The sequence below is a fragment of the Vigna unguiculata genome, chromosome 5 (assembly GCF_037176805.1).
Source record: "Vigna unguiculata cultivar grain cowpea cultivar isolate G323 ecotype 2 chromosome 5, ASM3717680v1, whole genome shotgun sequence".
NCBI lineage: Eukaryota > Viridiplantae > Streptophyta > Magnoliopsida > Fabales > Fabaceae > Vigna > Vigna unguiculata.
Genome location: NC_140796.1, coordinates 14531580 through 14552295, shown reverse-complemented (window position 1 = coordinate 14552295; position 20716 = coordinate 14531580). Strand labels below are relative to the sequence as shown.

General features: G+C 32.7%; 2 protein-coding genes across 3 annotated transcripts; both read right to left on the bottom strand.

The window, feature by feature from the left end:
* Positions 1 to 6389: 6389 nt before the first annotated feature.
* Positions 6390 to 7905, bottom strand: LOC114184388 (uncharacterized). The gene is made up of 3 exons (XM_028071699.1): positions 7839 to 7905; positions 6972 to 7751; positions 6390 to 6898 (listed from the first exon to the last, which is right to left on the bottom strand). The coding sequence occupies exons 1-3, from the start codon at positions 7903 to 7905 to the stop codon at positions 6390 to 6392; spliced, it is 1356 nt and encodes a 451-aa protein (XP_027927500.1).
* Positions 7906 to 10625: 2720 nt separating this feature from the next.
* Positions 10626 to 19816, bottom strand: LOC114184387 (putative receptor protein kinase ZmPK1). Of its 2 annotated transcripts, none has more exons than XM_085673911.1 (2): positions 19679 to 19816; positions 10626 to 19508 (listed from the first exon to the last, which is right to left on the bottom strand). In XM_085673911.1, exon 2 carries the CDS (start codon positions 13108 to 13110, stop codon positions 10756 to 10758), a length of 2355 nt encoding a protein of 784 aa, XP_085530037.1. In that variant the 5' UTR covers positions 13111 to 19508; positions 19679 to 19816; the 3' UTR covers positions 10626 to 10755. The 2 variants fall into 2 exon arrangements, with proteins under 2 accessions (XP_085530037.1, XP_085530038.1); XM_085673912.1 differs by lacking the exon at positions 19679 to 19816 and having other exon boundaries at positions 10626 to 13029; positions 19218 to 19462.
* Between the last annotated feature and the right edge of the window lie 900 nt (positions 19817 to 20716).

Below are 20716 nucleotides of genomic sequence, written 5' to 3'. Positions count from 1 at the left end.
GTTAAAACAATTTTCAGTTTCTATTTTTCTGTTGTACTGCTTGATGTATATTGTTGTTACTATATAAACAACATGTGTATGTAAGCGAGGTGTGTTGTTGTTAGAAGTCTACAACAACCTTTCAAATTATTTGCTTTCAAAAGATATCTTTTAAAAATGAAAAATAATTTTTCATATGAAAATAATCAATAGTGTGATTTTTAAATGAACAATGATTACCATCCACAACAACCATCATATTGATGAACAACAACCGTATTGTGAGTATCCATCCCAACGATCATATGTTTCATTTAATTCTCAATAGCAACAATATGTACCTAATGGACCATCTTATATGGAAGTTGTGATATTAATGGATGGAGTGAAAGAGACACTAGAGGCCATAGATGAAAGGCTGCAAGTGTAACATCTCTACTTTTAATAAACTGTATTATTTACTTTATCCTTACTTTAAAAGTAAGAGTTAGAAAATTTTGTATTTTTACTAATGTTTTGTACTGTATCTAGATATAGTTTGAACATTTAAAAATAAATCTAGTTTTAAGAAATACTATAACTAAGTGAAACAAAAATAATAATAATAAAAGTAAGTGATAAGAAGAAAAACACACTTTTATATATATATATATATATATATATATATATATATATATATATATATATATATATATATATATATATATATATTAAAGCATTATTTAAAAAAAAACTTCTAAGAGATGCGAACATAACCAGACAAGGAGATAACAAAAAGAAAAAGAAAACAGAGAAAAGAAAAAGAAAGAAGATAAAGAGATTAAAAGGAATAAACATGCATTTAATGCACATGTGACTCCTTACAAACTTTAACTTGTAAATATGTATGAATGTGACAGGAAGGTGCAAAAGTAAGAAGAGAAAGAAAGAAAGAAAGAGAGAGATAAGGCTTATCTCTTTATTAAATGTAAGTCATAACGACTTGGACTTGGCAGATAATGACACATGCATGACTTGTAAATGGATGATGAAGGAAAGATGAGATAAGATGAGTTAATGCATATGTACTACATTTAATGCACATGGATTACTTTGGAAATTTCTGGCTTAGCTTTCATTAATGAAAGGAATCTTATCATAGCTTATAAATACATGGAAGAAAAAATGTAGAAAGAGTGAACACTACTAAAAATTCTCATATTACATGAGATTTTTCTTGCAAATTTGTTAAAAAAATTTGCAAGAAAAGACTTTTTTCTGCTATTTCTTATAAGAATCTTAATTGGCAGATAATTCCTTCATGAGTAATTATTTCCTACAAGACTATAAAATTTGTAAGTATTTCCTACAAAATTTATTGTGAAAAGTGTTTTATACAAAATATTTTGCAAAAAAAAATGGCAGCAATTTCCTACAAAATTTTTTTCATAACAAAATTTATAAGTATTTCCTACAAAAAAAATTCAAAACAAAATTGGCAGGAAATATGAATTTTTTTTAGTAGTGGAATGTGAGTTACGTGAGAAAGAAAGAAGAAAAGATATAAATACATATAAAGAGAGAGGAAGAGAGAGAAAGTTGGAATGGAAGATTTGAAAGAGATCTTATTCTTATAGAAGTATTATTAATGTGTCCCATCAACTATTAAGATAAGGGCAGAGTGAGGTTAAGCTCTTCTTATATTAATCTTGATAAACTCGTGTGTGTTATAATTATCTTTGATTTATTTTGAATTTATTTGCTTCCATTCAATTGTTATCTTCTTTATTTATTTATATTTATATTATTTAATCTATATCTAACTATGCATTGGTCCTATCTAATTATTTTATTTTAGTTTACCTCTAATTATGGACTGGTCCTATTTATCATTACAACAAAATTTGTAATTTGCGAGGGAAATTAGCGAGAAAAATATTTCTCACTAATTTCTCGCTATTTAGTGAGGGATCAACGACAAAAAATTCTGCAGCTAATTTTCAAGGAAAATTATTTCTCACTAATGTCTTGCTATTTAGCGAGGGATTAGTGACAAAAGAATTCCATAGCTAATTTACGAGGGAAATTAGTTAGGAAAAATATTTCTCACTATTTAGCGAGGGATTAACGACAAAACAAAATCATAGCTAATTTGAAGCTAGTTAACTATGCTTTGAGAGAGGTAGATTTATTTTAATAAATTATTAAAAATATATCTTATTTATATAAATTAATATCTTTCTAATTTCTTTATATGTTGATTTATTTTAAATAAAAATATTAATTAGTTTATATTATATTATATATTATTAGAAAATATAAAATTTTAAAAAATTGTCTATAAGAACTATTTGCAAATCTTATTATAGAATATGTTTCCTAAAATTTAATTTTTTTAGAATTGTTTTGCAAAAAGTATTTACAAATATTTTTTTATATCTTTATAAATTATGATTTAAATTAAAAGGATTATTAATGAATTTATATTAGTATGAATTTATTATATTTTATTGTTTTATGTCTTTTATATGTTTATTTATTTTTAAGTTTTTAAATATTAAATAAATTATTTGTGATACATTGTAAGTAAAAGTAAATTATATTTAAATATTTCATTTATAAAATATGAATATTTAACTTAATTTAATATAATATTTAATTATTTTTAGTAAATAATTAATTAGTTTATAAATAATTATTAATTTTTTTATTCAATATTTTTATATCTACATAAATTACTTTTTTATAAATAATCATTAATATTAGTTTTTAACTTTTTAATATTTATATAAAAACCTATATAAAGAAAATAATTACATAAAAAATAATATTAAATATAAAATAAAAATCAATAAATTGAAAATATAAACTACCGTAACTTTTGATTTTATATCTTGAACATGTCGAAGACACAATCCCAAATTTTCAAATCACTGTACAAATAATGAAGTATTCTAAAACCATGAAAACTTAGGTTTTTCTGTGAAAAATTGAAGTGATGAAAAAAATTCAAGGCAACGAAGTGCAAAGAGCGTGGAAGAGAGTGTTGAGGAGCGTGGAAGAGAGATTGGAGAGGTTGCAGTTTCACTCTGTCGTCGACACGAGTTTGGTTCCTAATCAGGTTAATTACCTCTGCCTCTGTTATTTTTCGTCCACCTTCTTTCTTTTCATCGATTGGTTCTTCTTCTTGTTGTTTGGTAGATCGGGAATGAGACGATTTCGAAGCTGGCGAAATCCTATATTTGAACGGAGGAGTCGGTACTGTTGCGTTTCATCGAAGCGAATGAGGTTGTGTTGTTGCTATTACTATGTGAACGACACTAGAATTTTTCTCTCCAGTTTTCTAACATTCTTTCTTAATATTGGCACATCTTGTTCTCATATAGGTTTTTTAAAACTATTTTAATGTATTTAGAAAAGAGTTACACGATATATCAGGTTTATTAATTGATGCTATGTAACTAGGTTAGTAGTAGTAAGAGTTCTGAAAATTATAAATGAATAATATTTATATTCTAATTTAAAATTCATTGTGCAGAGCATGGATTATTTGAAAATGCTACCTCCTTTCGGTCTTTTCCTGGTAGATCAACAACCAAAGCAATGGGATTTGCATTTGCAGCTAGAACAACAGATCATGCACCTTCAATATAAATATATATATATATATATATATATATATATATATATATATATTAATGTTAATCATGTATGTGTCTGGCGATGATCGTGTACACGATACACGGAAGCAAATGATATTGCAGGTGGATTTAGTGAGACCTAGAGACGGAGCGGAGCTGGTATTGAGAGAAGATTTATATAAGAGTTTTTATTATGTTTTGGAACAGTTGTAATATTTTATATTATTAAACTTGGTTTATATTATGGATTTTATGTTTGAGTTATAGTATAGGTTTTGAGATTATTTATTACTATTATAAGATTTTAATTTTCCTGCGTTTTGGGAACATAAGAAATAATAAATGAAATTTTATTATTTATTTCTTTACTTTTTTATTTAAATCCGTAATATCCGGTCGTCGATGTGTTACAAGGTCCACCTTCAATTCCTGCATAACTGTTTTTAACCAAATTGCCTGACACGAGGCTTCCGAAGCAGCAATATACTTTGCTTCACATAAGGACAAAGCGACCATAGGTTCCTTAGTTGAGTTCCAAGAAATTGGAGCTCCTCCAAGAAAGAAAATATACCCTGCAGTGCTTTTCCTATCTCCCTTATCACTGCACCAATCTGAGTCTGAGTACCCCACCAGTTCCATTGCAACCGCTGTGTCAGGTTTTGGAAATAAGATTGCACACCCTATGGTCCCTCACAGGTATCTCAGTATCCTCTTGGCTGCATACATATGAGATTCCCTTGGATCTTGCATGTATCTGCTGATCAAGCCAAACCTGTAGCTTAAATCAGGTCTGGAATTGCACAGATATCTCAGACTACCAACAATCCTGCGGTAATTCTCAGCATTTACTCGTTCTTCATCTATTGCAGGTTGCAACTTCTGTCCCGTCTCAGCTGGGGTCACAGTTGAGTTGCTCTCCATCATCTTAAACCTTTTCAAAACATCTTGCCCATATTTTGTTTGATGCATGATCATCCTATGCCGTGTGTTTGTGAATTCTATTCCTAGGAGGTACTTGAGTTCACCTAAGTCACTCATCTCAAATTCATTGAACATCTGAGTTTTAAACTTCTCCATATGTTCTGCACTACTCCCAGTCAACAACATGTCATCCACATATAAGTACACAATTAGCTTTTCATCTTGTATTTCGCTACTACATTTAACATACAGGCCATGTTCTGAAATGCATCTGTGAAACCCAATTTCCTTCAAGAATTTGTCAATTCTTTGATTCCAAGCTCTAGGAGCTTGCTTCAACCCATATAAAGCCTTTTTAAGCTTATATACCTTCTACTCCTGGCCTCTGATTTCGAAACCTTGTGGCTGCACTACAAACACTTCTTCCTCAAGTGGGCCATTGAGGAATGCTGGCTTAACATCCAATTGGTGTAAGGACCAGCCTGCTTGCACTGTAATAGACACTACCATTTGAACTGTTTCAATCCTCGCTACTGGTGCAAATACTTCCCCATAATCCACTCCAGCCTGCTGTAGAAAACCTTTTGCCACAAGTCTGGCCTTGTGCCTGACCACTTCCCCCTTTGGATTTACTTTGACTTTGTAAATCGACTTCAAGGCTATAGGCCTTTTGTCACGAGGAGCTTCAACCAACTCCCATGTCTGATTTTTCTCAATAGAGGCAATTTCCTCCTTCATTGCTTTCACCCAATTATCATCAGTTGTGGCATCTTCAAACATGAGAGGCTCTGCTTCAGCTACAAGAGCAAAGTGAATTAAGTTTCCTTCTGATGTTACCCCAGAATTGGGAAATAGTTCATAATCCAACAAGTGTGTTAACTTCTGAACTATCCTGGATGATCTTCTTAACAACACCTCCTGATTCCCACCACTCAATTCATCTACTACAGCATCTTCATTTAACATAATCTTGGTCTGTGATGTCTCGTGTGAAGTATTTTCCAACTCCAATTTGAAGTTTCGTCAACTATCACGTCTTTGCTGAATGAGACTTTGTTGTTTTCTGGATCCAGCACCTTGTATCCTCCTATGGAATTATAGCCAATCATTACAAGAGGTACTCCTTTGTCATCCAATTTTCTTCTCAATTGATTGGGACAATGCTTGAAACATAATGAACCAAATATTCTCAAGTGAGCAACATTTGGTTTTACCCCACTCCATGCCTCCTCAGGGGTTGTTCTAGTCAATCTCTTCGTAGGTTCTCTATTCAAGTGGCAGTCATAACTACCTCACTTCATATGTAACTTGGTAGGCTTTTGCTCTTTAACATACACCTTACCATATTGAGCAGTGTTCTATTTCTCCTCTCAGTCGTGCCATTGTGTTGAGGTGTATAAGGTGGTGTTACCTCTTGCACTATACCAGCATTCTCACAGAACACTCGAAATTCCTGTGAGGTATACTCCCCTCCACCATCACTTTTTAGCACCTTTATCAGCAGCCCACTTTGCCTTTCTACCATACACTTAAACTTCTTAAAAACCTCCAGTGCTTCATTCTTCCTTTTAAGCAGAAACGTCCATATTTTCCTAGTTAAGTCTCAGTAAATGTTATGAAATACCTACTACCTCCAGGTGTTTCAATCTGAAGTGGCTCGCAGAGGTTAGTGTGCACCAGGCCCAGTTTCTCCAATGCCTTTTGAGGTATGAATTTGCTGAAGCTTTTCCTGGATTGTTTGCACTGAATACACTCCTTGCATAATTCACCTGGAGCTTCTATTCGAGGCAAACCCTCCACCATCTTCTGTTGTTCAAGTTGGCATAGATCCCTGAAATTCAGATGGCTATATTTGTGATGCCATATCCATTAAGTTTTGCTCTCAGAAGCAGCAAAGCAGTGATGCTTCAAAGCATTCATTCCCACTCTAAACGTTCTGTTCTTAGACAAGTTGGATTGTATGATGAGTCTATTTGATTGATCAAATACATTCAAGCAATTATCCTTCTTTGTCATAACAAATCCTTTCTGCGGCAGTTGATCTAAACTCAACAAATTTGTTTTCAAACCTGGAACAAATAACAGATCCTCAAGAACCACTTCTTTGCCATCTTCATCTCTCAACACAACTCTCCCAGTTCCCTGTGCAGTCAAACTACTGTTATCAGCGAAACGAATTTTGCCATGAGTAGCTTCCTCCATTTTCACAAACCAATCTTTTCTCCCAATCATATGTGAAGAACAACCTGAGTCTAAGTACCAAGAAGCTTCTTCTTTCAGGTCTAAACATGTCTGAGCCATCAACATCACTGCCTTTGAGTCAGATCCTTCATCTTGCGCCAGATTAGCCTGATTCTTTGGTTGTTTTTCACTCCATCCTTATGCCAGCACTCACGGGCAAAATGTCCCAGCTTTTGACAATTATGGCACCACACCTTCTTCTTGTCAAACTTCCACGTTTTATTCCAAGTGGACTCTCCTGCTTTATCACTATTCTCTTTCCCAGATTCCTCAGATTCACCTTCTTGATTCTTGTTCCCCTTCCATTGCTTTCTGTCTTTCTTTTCCCCTTTGAACTTCCCTCTGTAATCAGTTCTGGCCTGTAGGCCTGATCATGAGTAAGTTTCCTTTCACTTCTTCTAAACTCATGTACTTCCAATAAATGTTGAAGCTCTTCTAGTTCTAGTGTTTCCAGATCTTTGGCTTCTTCAATTGTTATCACCAAATGATCAAATTTGGAGGGGAGGGACCGTAGAATCTTGTGAGCAATCTGTTTATCTGCAACAGATTCATTTTCTTCCATTACAAGAAATTCAAATCTCCTTCGCAACGCTTGTAGCTTCACTTTCTTATGTTTATCTCCATCACCATAGGTTTTTAACAGGATTTCCCATATCTCCTTGGCTGTTGTAGCCTTACATATCTTGTTAAAAATCTTGGAACTGACGCATTGGTATAGCAAGAATCGAGCTTTGCTATCCAATTTTTGTTGTTGCTTGAAGTACTTCTTTTCATCTTCTGTTGCCTTGCTGCCCAATTCTACTATGCCTTCTTGAATAATTTCTGCCACTTCTTGAAAACCAAACACTGCCAGCATCTTGATTTTCCATTCGTCAAACAACTTGCCGTCAAATACTGGCAATCCTCCCTGTATGATGCTCCTCATTCCAGCCATGTGTTCTGCAACTTTCTTGTCAACGCCACCAACTTTGAGGTTCTTCTTTAAACTTTCTTGATAACACAAGAAATCACCTTCACGACTTAAAGAATAACTCTGTTACTCCTCTCGGATCCCTTGGATTGATGTTGCAAGAATACCCTTCTCTGCGAAAATCGGCTTCCAAATCTCCCAAGTTCTTTCAATGCAACCTTGCTCTGATACCATGTTAAATCAGAGAGCTATCACACAGAACATGGAAAAAAAGATACTGAATAAACTTTGTATTCAACAACAACACACCTCGCTTACATACACATGCTGTACATATAGTAACAACAATATACATCAAACAGTACAACAGAAAAAACAGAAACTGAAAACTGTTTTAACTAATTTTGACTTAAACACCTAACAAAGTCGACTCTAAGCCATCTTCCAACAAACAAAAAATTAATTTTTAACAAATTAGTTCTCATAAAAAAAACTATACAAAAAGGGTTAGTAATTAAATTAAAAACAATAATAGAAGATAAAGTAAAATAAAATAAATAAAATATTAAAAAATAAATGAAGAAATCTAGGAAAGAAATGAAATTGGACAAGATGAAAGAGATAAAATTAATAATAATGAAAATAAGATAAAGGGATAAAACAATAATAGGTTTTTACCTTTAATCAAAGTACAATCTTAATTATTGACAAAAACTTATTCAATCACATGAACGTATCTAAATTTAATAAAAGTATAGTCTCAATTAAAACCTTTTAACTCATGTGATTAATGTGCATCTAACCTCAATTACAAAAGACATAGATAAACATAAATTACAACAATAATAAAAAGAATAAACAAATTTATTCTATCTAACCTCAGAAGATAGTTAGGAAACTACAACAAAATCAACCCTAGAGGCTTAACACTCAATGGAACGTAAAAAAGAATACAAGAAGAGAATAGAGGGGGGCGTGAAAGATGGTGGGGAGGACGAAATTAGGTTCCCCAAAGGGTTCTTACGCTCCCTTTATGTGTTTTCCTATGTCTCTTTATAAAGATATTGGGTTTGACATCTTTTGTTGTTGTACTCTTTTTTCTGATAGTGTAATCTCCTCCAATTATCTTTTAAATAATCCAATATCTTTTAATATATATTTGATTGTTGTGGAGATCTAAAATAATTTAAGAAAATCTTTCCAGATTCAAAAAGATTTAGCAAATATTATCTTTTGATATTTACTTATATGATTAAATAATAAAATATCTAAAGATATATTTGTCGGATTATCTTTTACCATAAAGATTTCAGTAATCAAAGTCATTTTTGTAGAAAAAGATAGAGAAAATTGCAAGATCCAATTTTTGTTGTTTATATCCTTTTACAGGCTTAGCCACATTCAAATTGGCTCAACCAAACTTCTTCATGCCATGCTTGGCTTGGTGTTTTATGGTTTCGATTATTTGTTATTCTTGGTTTTATATTTAAGGTGCCATAAAGCTTTAACAAATTTATTTTCACACCTCCATGAGCTCAAATTAGCTATAAGTGCAATTGCACTCACACACTTCAAAATATCTAAAGCACATTTATGCAACTAAAATGCTATTTTTAACATATTTTGGTATCTCATGCTCGATAAACCTAATTATAACAAATCCTAATTAAAACAATCGTTTAAAGCCCAAATAACCAATTAAGAATCCATGATTAAAGATTAAATAAGGGCATAAATATGCACTAATGACTTATATTATAACAAATATTTATTTATTTCATTGATAAGATAGACTAACATATGTGGTGAGGAGTTGAGGAAAAAATTTCTTGCATATATATTGTGACGTGTGTAGATGTGCAACTTGAGTTGTAATAAATTGGACCTAATATATTGCTCTTAAGTTTTATTTTTAATATAAGTTTTGGTTTAGATTTGAGGATAGTCACTGATAAGACATCTCTTCTTATAGGCGTCAATTCATATTCTATTAGTTGAATATCGTTTGGTGTGTGTGTGTGTGTGCATGTGTGTGTGTGTGTTTATGTTTGTGCGTATTTGTGTTTGTGCTTATGTGTTTGTGTGTGTTTGTATGTGTCTGTGTCTACGTTTATATGTTTGTGTGTTCAAGTGTGTGTGTGTGTGTGTTTGTGTTTGTGTCGATGTTTGTGTGTCTATGTTTGTGTGTCTGTGTTTGTGTCTATATATACTTATAAATGAATATTTAAAGCATATTTAATCATATAAGTATTTTCTAAGCTTTTAACTGATTAAAATTAATATTTTTAATTGGATAAATTAAAATAATAATTATATTTACATGTTAAATTATTTTATTATCATAAAAATTGGAACTTAGTTTGACAATGTTAATGATTTAAATTATAATAATATTGTATATTTATATTTTTGCAAAAATATAATATAAAAAATTTAATCTGTTTAATTGTTTTAATTGAACAAAAAAAATAAAATTCAGTGAGTGAGGGGCGGGTTGACACTTCTTTAGTCCACCAGTTTGTCGGGTTAAACAAGTGAGACTAAATCAAGCTGGCTTATTAAAAATACCAATCCGACCCAATTGTATTGATGTTTATGTATATATTTGTGTCCTTGTATATTTGTGCATGTGCATGCATCCGCTGCATGATTGTTGCGTTAATTGTTATATGCAAAATAAGAATGAAAAAGGAAACATAAAAATAGTTTTACACGTTTTAAAAGGTATATTAAAAAAAATAAAATGTATACATTAAGAAGTAAGCTCTTCATATGGTTAAAATATATAATATTTCATATATTAGTAATAAATCAAACTGCTGTATAAGTCATCAAAATGTGAGTCTAAAACATGTATTATATGTTTATTTTTCCCGAGACTTGGACTAATAAGTTAGTTGTTAAGAAATTTTCAGGTCAATCAATTCCAAAAGGAAAGGCTATAAAGATAAAACTTTAAAATAATTAACAAAGTTTGTGTTAAATTAAATAACCTTGGAAACAGTATTGAGCCTGGCTACACACAAGCATGAAAGATAGAAAACAAGAACGGCTACAGAGATAGAAAGAAACATAGTAATGTTACTAAGGAACACTCTGAAGCATTTCAACGACTTGGCTCATGGTTGGCCTTATATCTTTGTCTTCCTCAACACAGTCCAAAGCAACTTTGGCTAAAAGCTCCATCTTGGATTCATTATAGTTAGTTTGGAGTGCAGGATCAATGATATGCTGTAGCCAAGATCTTCCACTCTTTTTTTCTCTCACCCATGCCACCACCCTTCCATTGTACGACTCTTCTCCATCAATGTTTTGAACACCCGTTGTTGGGCTCTTCCCAGTTATCATCTCCAACACAACAATTCCATAGCTGTAAACATCAACCTTCGACGTTATTGCTAAGTTCAGAACCCACTCAGGTGCCATGTACCCTCTTGTTCCTCTTATCATTGAAAAACTTGAATTGTTCAAGTTGTTCCTGTTTTGTAGCTTCGACAGGCCAAAATCTGCTACCTTCGGTTGATAATTAGCATCAAGAAGTATATTCTGTGGCTTTATATCACAGTGCAAAATCCACTCCAAGCATTCTTCATGCAGATATGCCAGAACTCTTGCTGTTCCAAGGGCAATGTTGAATCTCTTACTCCAATCAAGAGTGTTGGATGAGAGATTTTCCGCCAAAGAACCCTTCTCCATGTACTCATACACCAACAATCTATGCTTTCCCTCAGCACAATATCCCCACATTTCAATCAAGTTCATGTGGTTAAGCCTTCCAATGAGACTCGCTTCAGCAAGGAATTCTCCTTCTCCTTGTTTAGCCTCATTCAGTCTCTTGATTGCTGCATGTCTTTCATCTGATAAAATACCTTTGTACACAACCCCTCCTGCACCCCTTCCAATCTCTTCACTGAACCCCTTTGTCGCCTTCTTCAACTCTGAATAACTATATTTTCTGAATCCTGTTCCTGCAAGATGGTAGCCCTCTCGATTAGACTTTTGTCTGGTCCTAACCAGACACCAAATCAAAACAATACAAATCACTTCAAAAGCTCCAAGGGTGATGGAAAACCACAGGAAAATCTTCACATAATGGTTTGCTTGTGTTTTGATATAAGCACGTTGAAGTTGAACTGAACAAACATGATCATTTAAAGATTCTCTGTCATGTTCTTTGTGAGAGAAGCTATTACTTCTGGGCAATCTCAGGTATGTTGTTCCTTGGAATACTTGTGAACGTCTTCCATTGAGAAATTGCGTTTTCGTATAGCACCTATAAAAGCGTTTATCATCACTATAGGAGTGTTGAAACCCCTTACAACTGCAGTCTTGCAAGCATAAACTCTCACAGGCACTGTAGTTACTGATTTCTACATAATGATTGTCATAGCCGTAAAACTCAACATTTGGAATCTCCAAGAACATAGACTCATTCCTATGGCAGGTAAGCTGAAACAAGGGTTCACACCCTTGAGACCAATCACTGTGATTCTTCAATCTATGCCCCGGAAGACACAAACATTTTCTTCCACTCGCATGAACATAAACACAGAAGCTGTTGGGTCCACAAATCCCGTGAGGTACGCAACCACTAGAAATTGCTTGCCATGAAACATACCAATTCTGCAAAACATTATTTCGACTGTACACCCGAACATTGCCATCACACTCCACTTTCAACCTTCTCTGCAGCACTGTGCCATAATCAGATGTCACGAAACTGAAATTATCTGTTGAACTGAAAAGTCCCAGAGAATTCAACACGCCAATTCTACTACTGTTGAAATTAGTCCTTCCAGCATCCCAACTTATCAACCAAGGTTGTGGCCAGTAGGAGCTTGAAACATCAGGACCATCATACTGAAGACCGAGAACGTTGTCATCATCGAAGAAAAACTTGTAGAAACCAGATGAATGGTTACTCTCGCTTCTTGAAGACACAAGTTGCGTGTATCTGGTAAGAGGTTGACCAGGAAGCAGAGTATCCGTTGGAAAATCAAAACTTTTCCACAAAATGGTTCCTTGGGGATCATCTAGCACAAGATTACCATCATCTTGGAGATGCAACTTTACTGGGGCATGTGAAGCTGTGTTTGATGACCAAGTGGTGATTTGGCCAGCATCAACCAAGACGATGTTACCACTGTTCAAAAGAGAAAGCTTTGAGAGCTTCCCATTTACGGGTTGATCACGGCTTGCCATCCAAACCACAGTGGTGGGGTTGTGAGTGTCAGGTTCGTTGAACCATATGGCGAAGGAGAAGGCATTTTCGCCAACTTGAAAGAAACCAGCACAGAACATTTTATTAGGTGAGAGAATAAAGTCGTGTGCTTGTTTCTCCACTGAGAGAGAGGACCCCTTGATCAACGAGAATAGGGAAGATGAAAATTGGAACGAAAGAGGCAAGAGAAGGAAAAAGAGTGAGATTGAGAAACCCATGATCGAACTGCTTCAGACCAAATTTTTTATGATTTATTAGAATGTGAATGAGGCTGCTAATTATATGTAAAGAAGTAGCTGCCCATACTTTCCTAAATGAAATTTTGTCCGTTAATTTGGCCCAACTTATGGGTTGGGTCCCGAGATCTATGGAACATGTTGAAAAGAATTTATACGACGAAACAAAAACTAACGTAAGAAAAAAGGCATAAGACCAAATGCTCAAAAGTCGTTTATAAGACCAAAATGCTCAAAAATGGTTTATAAAGTTTTTTTTTTTCTCCAAAAGGTAACACAAACCACTTTTTAAAGTAAATTTTTTTTCTTAGAAATGAAAATAAACAAGTTACTCAAAAGTTTGTTATACAAGTCAAAATTTATTCGATCCAAATTCAAACTCAAGTTAGTATGCAGTGTTAAGTTAGGTAAGGTTAATCAAGTTGGTTGAGTTGGCACGTAAGTCAAGTCAAGTTAGTTTGAGTCCAAATCAATTAATTAAATATGTGTCATGTTAGAGTTAGGCTAAGTTGTGTTGAACTGGGTCAAACAAGTATGGCCCGATTCAGTTTGGGTTGATTGTAGTTTGAGTAAACTCAGGTGGGTTAAGATAGCTTGCTTGAAGTTGCGCCAAGTTGGGTTAGATCTAGGTTAGGTCGTGTTCGATTAAGCCCAACTTAATATTGACAAGGTTGGTCAGACAAAGTCAAGTTGGTTTGGCCAGTTATAGGTTAACCCAAGTTAGACATGATTGTATTAGGTCCAATTTAGGTTCTGTTGACCTAGGCCACATCATGTGAATTGAGTTACGCGAACTTCAGGTCGAGTCAACTTAGGGTTGAGTCTAAATTAAGTCATGTCAAGTCGAGTTGAGATGGGTTCCAACTAGGTTAGACAACATCAAGTAATGTCAGCTCGGGCTCAGGTTAGGTCGAATAAAGTTGGGTCTAGGTTGGGTTAGGTCAAACCTAAGTCAAACTGAACCAAACCCTTTTTCGATAAATTATAATTTTGTTTGAGAAAAAGAGAATGATTAGTTATCTTTATTATCTTATAATCAATTTTTATTTATGTTTTCTTCTTTTATCTCTCTGACTTCTCATTTACTAATTTCACTCCTTTTCTCTCCTTGCTTTCTTTTATTGTAGAGTTCTTATTTTAAAGATTTTGACAGATTTCATTCCTTGAATCTCATTCTAGTTGTGTGTACCAATCTTTCTATCTTCATTCCTTTTTAGTATGTTGTCTTTCTATTTGTGTTGTTGTTATTTTTATTTTATTTGTTTTATTTTTATTTTATTTGTTGGATTTGTATTAGGATTAAAAATGTAATTCTTTTGCTTGGTTTGTTTTTAGGTACTTTTTCAATTTATGGACTCTGAGAAATTTTCAGCATATATTTTTATGAGAAACTATATTTTTTTGTTGCTTGAATTAAATTGTAAAACTATTAACTAGGTTAGAGTTTAACCTATTGGTGGATAATGGATAGGGATGGCAAAGCGGGTCAGCCTGATCCGTTTTGACTCGCCCCGCAATTTAATATCGGGTTTACTTTTCTAGCTCGTCCCGTCACGCGGTTGGCCTGCGGGCCTGTGGGCTGACCCACATTTGTGATGAGTAAAATAATTTTTTTTTTTTGTGATGAACAAAATAATTTTTTTTTATTTTTCCATAATAATTGATATTCATTTTCTATCTAAATAATTCCAATTAGTTTACCTAATCAAAGACAAGAAACAATAGCAACGAATATTATAGCTAAAGTACAATAGCAACATGTCACCTTACAAGACAGGTACCTAAAAATGCATAAAAAGATATTCCATATTCAAGAACTAAAATCATTGTCTTATATATAATAATAATAATAATAATAATAATAATAATAATAATAATAATAATAATAATAATAATATTAAAAGGAACTTATAGAAACAACATGATGAATGATGTGAGAACTAAAAAATGAGAATATTTAATTTTGTAAGTGGACCAGTGAGCCAACCCATCCTGCCCCGTCATTAGCCCACACGGGCTATGGGTCCATGCAGGGCGGGCCTGTGTGGGCTCGCCCTGCATTTTTTTATGTGCACTTGTTGGCTAGCCCATCTGGTCCACCCCGAATTTGCATACCTAATAATGGAGATGAAATTTTTAACGAAATAAGTGATGAACACGAGTTAGAATTAGAGAATAGTGTGAAAGTTAACTAAAATTAATTACGACAATTTAATAGATAATTTTGCATAGAAAAAGCTCAAAAAATAATTTAAAAATAAAAAACATCATTCTTAAGTTCGCTTTAGGCCTCCCAAACCCTTGAGTCGCCTTGATGCAAGATTGGGTTGCATCGTGCCTAAGTAAGGATGGGGCCAAACTAAGCCAAAGAAAGATGGATTACTATTGTTTTGCATCATCAAGGTGTTAGGAACCACAACCATCCCACAACAGTTCGTCTTGCACTCCCTCCCTAAGCTAGCTTTTTTTACACCTTGCACCTCAGTGGCCCTTTCATTCCGACACTATTGGCCGCCATAGGTGGCGATTATCTTTTCTTTTCACCCCCTATTCGTCTCCACTCTAGGTAAGTTATTTTTTATTTATTTTAATTAGTTTTTGTTAAATATATATAATTAGTTTTGTAAATTATATATAATTAGACTTTATTATTTAGAGTTAGAGCTATTTTAATAATGTTATGAATATTTGATTAGTTGTTATTATTGAGAGTTAATGATATTTATATTTTGATTATGATATGAATTATTAGAAATATGTGTCTTGCTCAATGTGTTGGTATTGAGTCGAGGGTGTTCGACCCCAACAACTATTATTTATATTTATTATTAGATGGATCGTTACAGAACATAGATGGATCAGAGTTGGATTAATTTATCACATATAAGTGATGATTATGAGGAAGGGGTCGAGTAGTTTATACAGTTTGCTCAACATCATGTTGGCAACGCATAAAACGAAGAAAAGATAAGATGTCCTTGTGTGAATTGTTTGAATGGAAGAATATTGGATGTTGCCGAAATTAGAGAACGTCTTTTGTGCGATAGATTTCTGAAGAATTATACAACATGGATGTTGCATGATGAATTGGTATACATTCCAAGTGTGATTCAAACACATGAATACATTGATTGGACAATGGATAATAGATTAGAGGACATGATTTGAGATGTTGGAGTATAGACCTTTGTTGAAGCGGTGTATGAAAATATGACTAGCGATGCAAAGACCCTATTATATACTGATTCAACTAACTTCACACGATTATCAACAAAGTTAAGGTTGATTAATTTGATAAAATAATAAACTACTTGATCGAATATATGAAGCAAAGAAGATATTTTGTCTGATGAGTTCACTAAATTCGTCATGGTTTATTAAATCTCACTTTTTTGTTTCTTAAATATTATATACATTATAACAACGGTTAGTGCACCAATCGTTGTGGTTTTCTAAATATATTTTTTTTAAATCTTTAGATAGCTTATAACGTCGAGTTTTGAAACAGACATGGTTTTTAAGAAAATTGATGACGGGTAACTTATCTATCGTGGTTTGCCCTAAACTTTTAACGACGAGCATTGCAATGACGGGTTTGGAATCGTGGTAAAAGGTCTATTTTAACCGTCGTCAAAAGTCATATCTACAGTAGTGCTAGACCAAGAATACAGGAAAAAAAACCCTCTTTGAAAACTCTTTAAGAGAGAAAAGTGTTGAAACCAAATGATGCAAATCCCATTAGACAAAAGCTTTAACTAGTTTTCCAATTAGGCTTTGATGATAACAAAATTTATAAAGTAATGAAGATATATGTTAATGAGTTTACATATTTTAGTCTTGTAGAAAAAAGGCTTTCAAGTTATTAAACTTTTGTTTAGAAAGTGATTTACAAGGAATAGACGAAAACATGATTCTATCGTCTAACACGTAGAAGAACTTGAAGATTATCTTGTTCTGAGTCAATTTCATATCAATTTTAAGTCAAATGAAAGGAACTTCACTGTAAACAAATCGGTTTTTATAAATCAAGTTGTCATGAATCATGCAAATAGAAAGAATTATATTTTAAACATGAGTTAATATTTTGAATTTACATGGAAAACCAAGTATGAAAGAAATCATTCAAGTTAAAATGTATATTCTCTCACCAATGCTCTTTTAAGTTTTTTATGCTTATGGTTTCACTCAAAGTACTCATGTAAGTAAACACTATTATAACTTAGTGAGACTCTAATATTAACATACTTTTGGAAAACATGCATTCAAAAATCATGAGAAATTTTCAAATGTTGTAATGTGGTCAAGGCAAAGGTACTAAAAATTTAGGATATAGAGGTTTAAAGAAAATTTGAAAAGAAAGAACTAAAGAGCAAAGATTTTGGAAAAACAAATATGTTATTTTCTTTGTGCTCTTTTTGAGAAAACAATTATTCTTCCTTTTCTATATTTAGTTTTCACTTTTACTTTTTCTTCTCTTTTTTTTCTGCTGTTCATTTTTCTTTTCATGACTCTTTCGTCGCACTTTTCTTCCTTTTGCCAGTTTTATTGTTATGGGTGAGGTACTCACCACCACACTTTATGCTTAACCATTTTTAATGTAATCAATACATTAGTTCCTTCTTTTTTCATAAGGTAAGGAATAACATGGTATTTTTCTTCTTAAGATTTTGCAATGGCTATAAAAAAAAAGAGATTTAAGGCTCAAAGAAGTTGTCAATGGATTAGTATCATGATGGATTGTGTAATGACTTAAATTAGAAGATAACACTACTAATTTAAATCATTACATAATTAATCATCTGTGGTACATAAGTGTAAATTTATATACCATGTATTCATAGTTCTCCAAAACTATAAGTATAATTTTTGAAAATATAAAATATCATTTTAATGAGGAATTGTCAAATGCTAAAGTATCTATATGTATACCTGCGTCATTCCTATTCACATGGTGATCCTCAGGACTATCTGCATTTTTTTTCTGATCTAGTATAACTTATTATCATAGCAGGTGAAAATCACATCAACAAAAACGCAAGCTAGTGAAAATTATAATACAATGCAAGAAAACAAATAAAATATATTCACTTAATATTAACACAAATAATACTTGTAATTCCACATACAAATTTTATACCATAAATCATTCATAATTAATCTTTTGTAGTTATTTCACAAAATTCATCTACAACGACCATACACCCTATTATATAAGTAACATTAATAATTATTCATTTATGGTAAATATACCATTTCTTTTTTATCATAATCCATAAAGATCAATTGTACTTTATAGTGGCTAATCAAGATAAATGAACAATCAGTCTAACTATTTAAATTCCCAGATTCATATCTCCAATTAAATATATCAAATTTTCTTTAATATAATTTGTAGTGGCTAATAAAGATAAATAAGCTAGCAATATACTCATTTAAATACCCAAAGTCACACATTCAAAATATAATAAATCAAATTATATATTCACAAAAATATTATATTATTCCAAACTTCAATTATTCTATCATAACAAAATCACAAAATTAAAAATATATATCACAGCTTCCAATAGTTCAGCATTCAATATTTTCTCACTATCTATACTTTTGACTCTGTTTTCAGAAAACTCGTAATATTTCCTACCCTAATTCCAGAATACATGTAACACTTGTTGCTCTACTTTCCGAATATACATAATACTTCCAATTCTATTTTCGATATAGAAGTAATACTTTCGACTCAAATTTCGAAATACACATAGTATTTCCACCGGAAAAAGTTACTACACTCACGGTAGTCACACATTGTATTTATTTTATAATATTAAACTTATTCAAATAAAATTTTACCAAACTCAAATATAATTCTCGAAATATCATTATCATACAACTAAATTAATAATATTAATTAAATTATAATTATATATTACATACTAAATTATCAAAAATAAGTAATAACATAATTTACTAATTTCTCTTACTTACCCAATTAGCTAAATATCATCTATATTTGTAAAAGAGTTTTGATCACATACAATTATCAATTAAAAGTCAAGTTATAGTTATAATTATAATTAGACTAGAATCCTTACCTGAATTATACACCGAATAGAATGTTGAATTTGGAAACCAAGATGATGATGATGATGGTGTTCTGATGGAGCGTTGTGGAATCGTTACGTTACGGGTGCAGGCGATGGAGTGTGCTATGTGCATGTTGGTTGGGTGGAGAAATAGAAACTTTGGATTGTATGAAATAGAGTTAGTTTTAAAATAAAGGAGGTTTCTCCATGTACCTCCAAGCATTTCTCCTGTACCTCAAAAATCTTTTTAATTCCATGCTTGAACCGGAGACAGCTACCACTGCAAATTTGAAGCACACACTGACAGGAACCACAGACTAGAGGGATCAGAATTCAGAAAGCACAAAAAATTGTGGAAGAACGGAAAGAAAAATCGGAAAGTGTGGAAATATTTGGGGTGCAGTTCTGCAGAGATAAAAAGAAAGCACCGGTGGTCACAATCAAATTTCATTTACATTGTTTTCATCTACCTTGATAGGTAAAAATTGATTAGGATCAAAAAGATAATTATTAAGGACACGAGAGAAGGCTGGGTGCAGCGAGAAATCCCTGAAATAAATGAAGACAGAGTGGATGATCAGAATGGGGGTGCACGAAGTAAATTTGGGGTGAGTCATTCTATCTCATCTTCTTTAAGTACAACAAGAAACCAAGACCACTTCTTCTTCCCTGTGAGTCACAGCTGCTGCTTCACCATGGCGTCGCCACTGCACATTCCGTCCGGCCAAAGCTGTCGCCAGTGATGCCTCCCGCCACCGGAGGACCCGCCGGTGCCGATGCAGACCTTTCCCCACTTCAAGACCAACAACGCGTGAGATCGAGGAATTTACTCCTCCATCGATTAAAGCTTCCTTCGTGCATCACCTGCCACCACAACACCCGTGACCTTAGGTGTCACCGTCGTCGTAACTGTAAAATCTCCTCGCAAGATTCAATAATCAAAATTCTGTTCTTCATGTTACTGGTTCCTCTTCTCCCCTTTTTGTTTTTATGATTAAGCGCAGTAGAAACATGGAAGAAACTAAAAGGAGCAAAGAAAGATAGATGAAGGTAGAGGTGGATAAATTTGTGATGAATGATGATGATGGTTGAAGGTGACGAAGAATCACTGGTGCCCCACTCCTATGTACTTTTCTTGAAGATAACTTTTATTCTTGAAGATAAAAGATGGACTGGTTGAAAATGTGGATAAGAAGGTGGAGTAAAGGTATCCAGATAACCTTATTCATATTTTATATATTTAATATATGAATTATAATATTTTAATCCATTTTTAATTTATCCATTTAATTATCTTTAAATTATCACTTTATATCACTACAAAAATTAAAATAAATAATTTAAAAATAATTAGAATAAAAGATAAAAAATGGATGAAAAAGTAAGTCAATTATCTTTCTCTATATCATATATGTTAGGATGAAGCACTTACTACTTAGCTAAAAGTTATAGCTATTAGTCACGATTCGATTATGATTTGGTTCACTTGATCTTCATCATAGGACAAT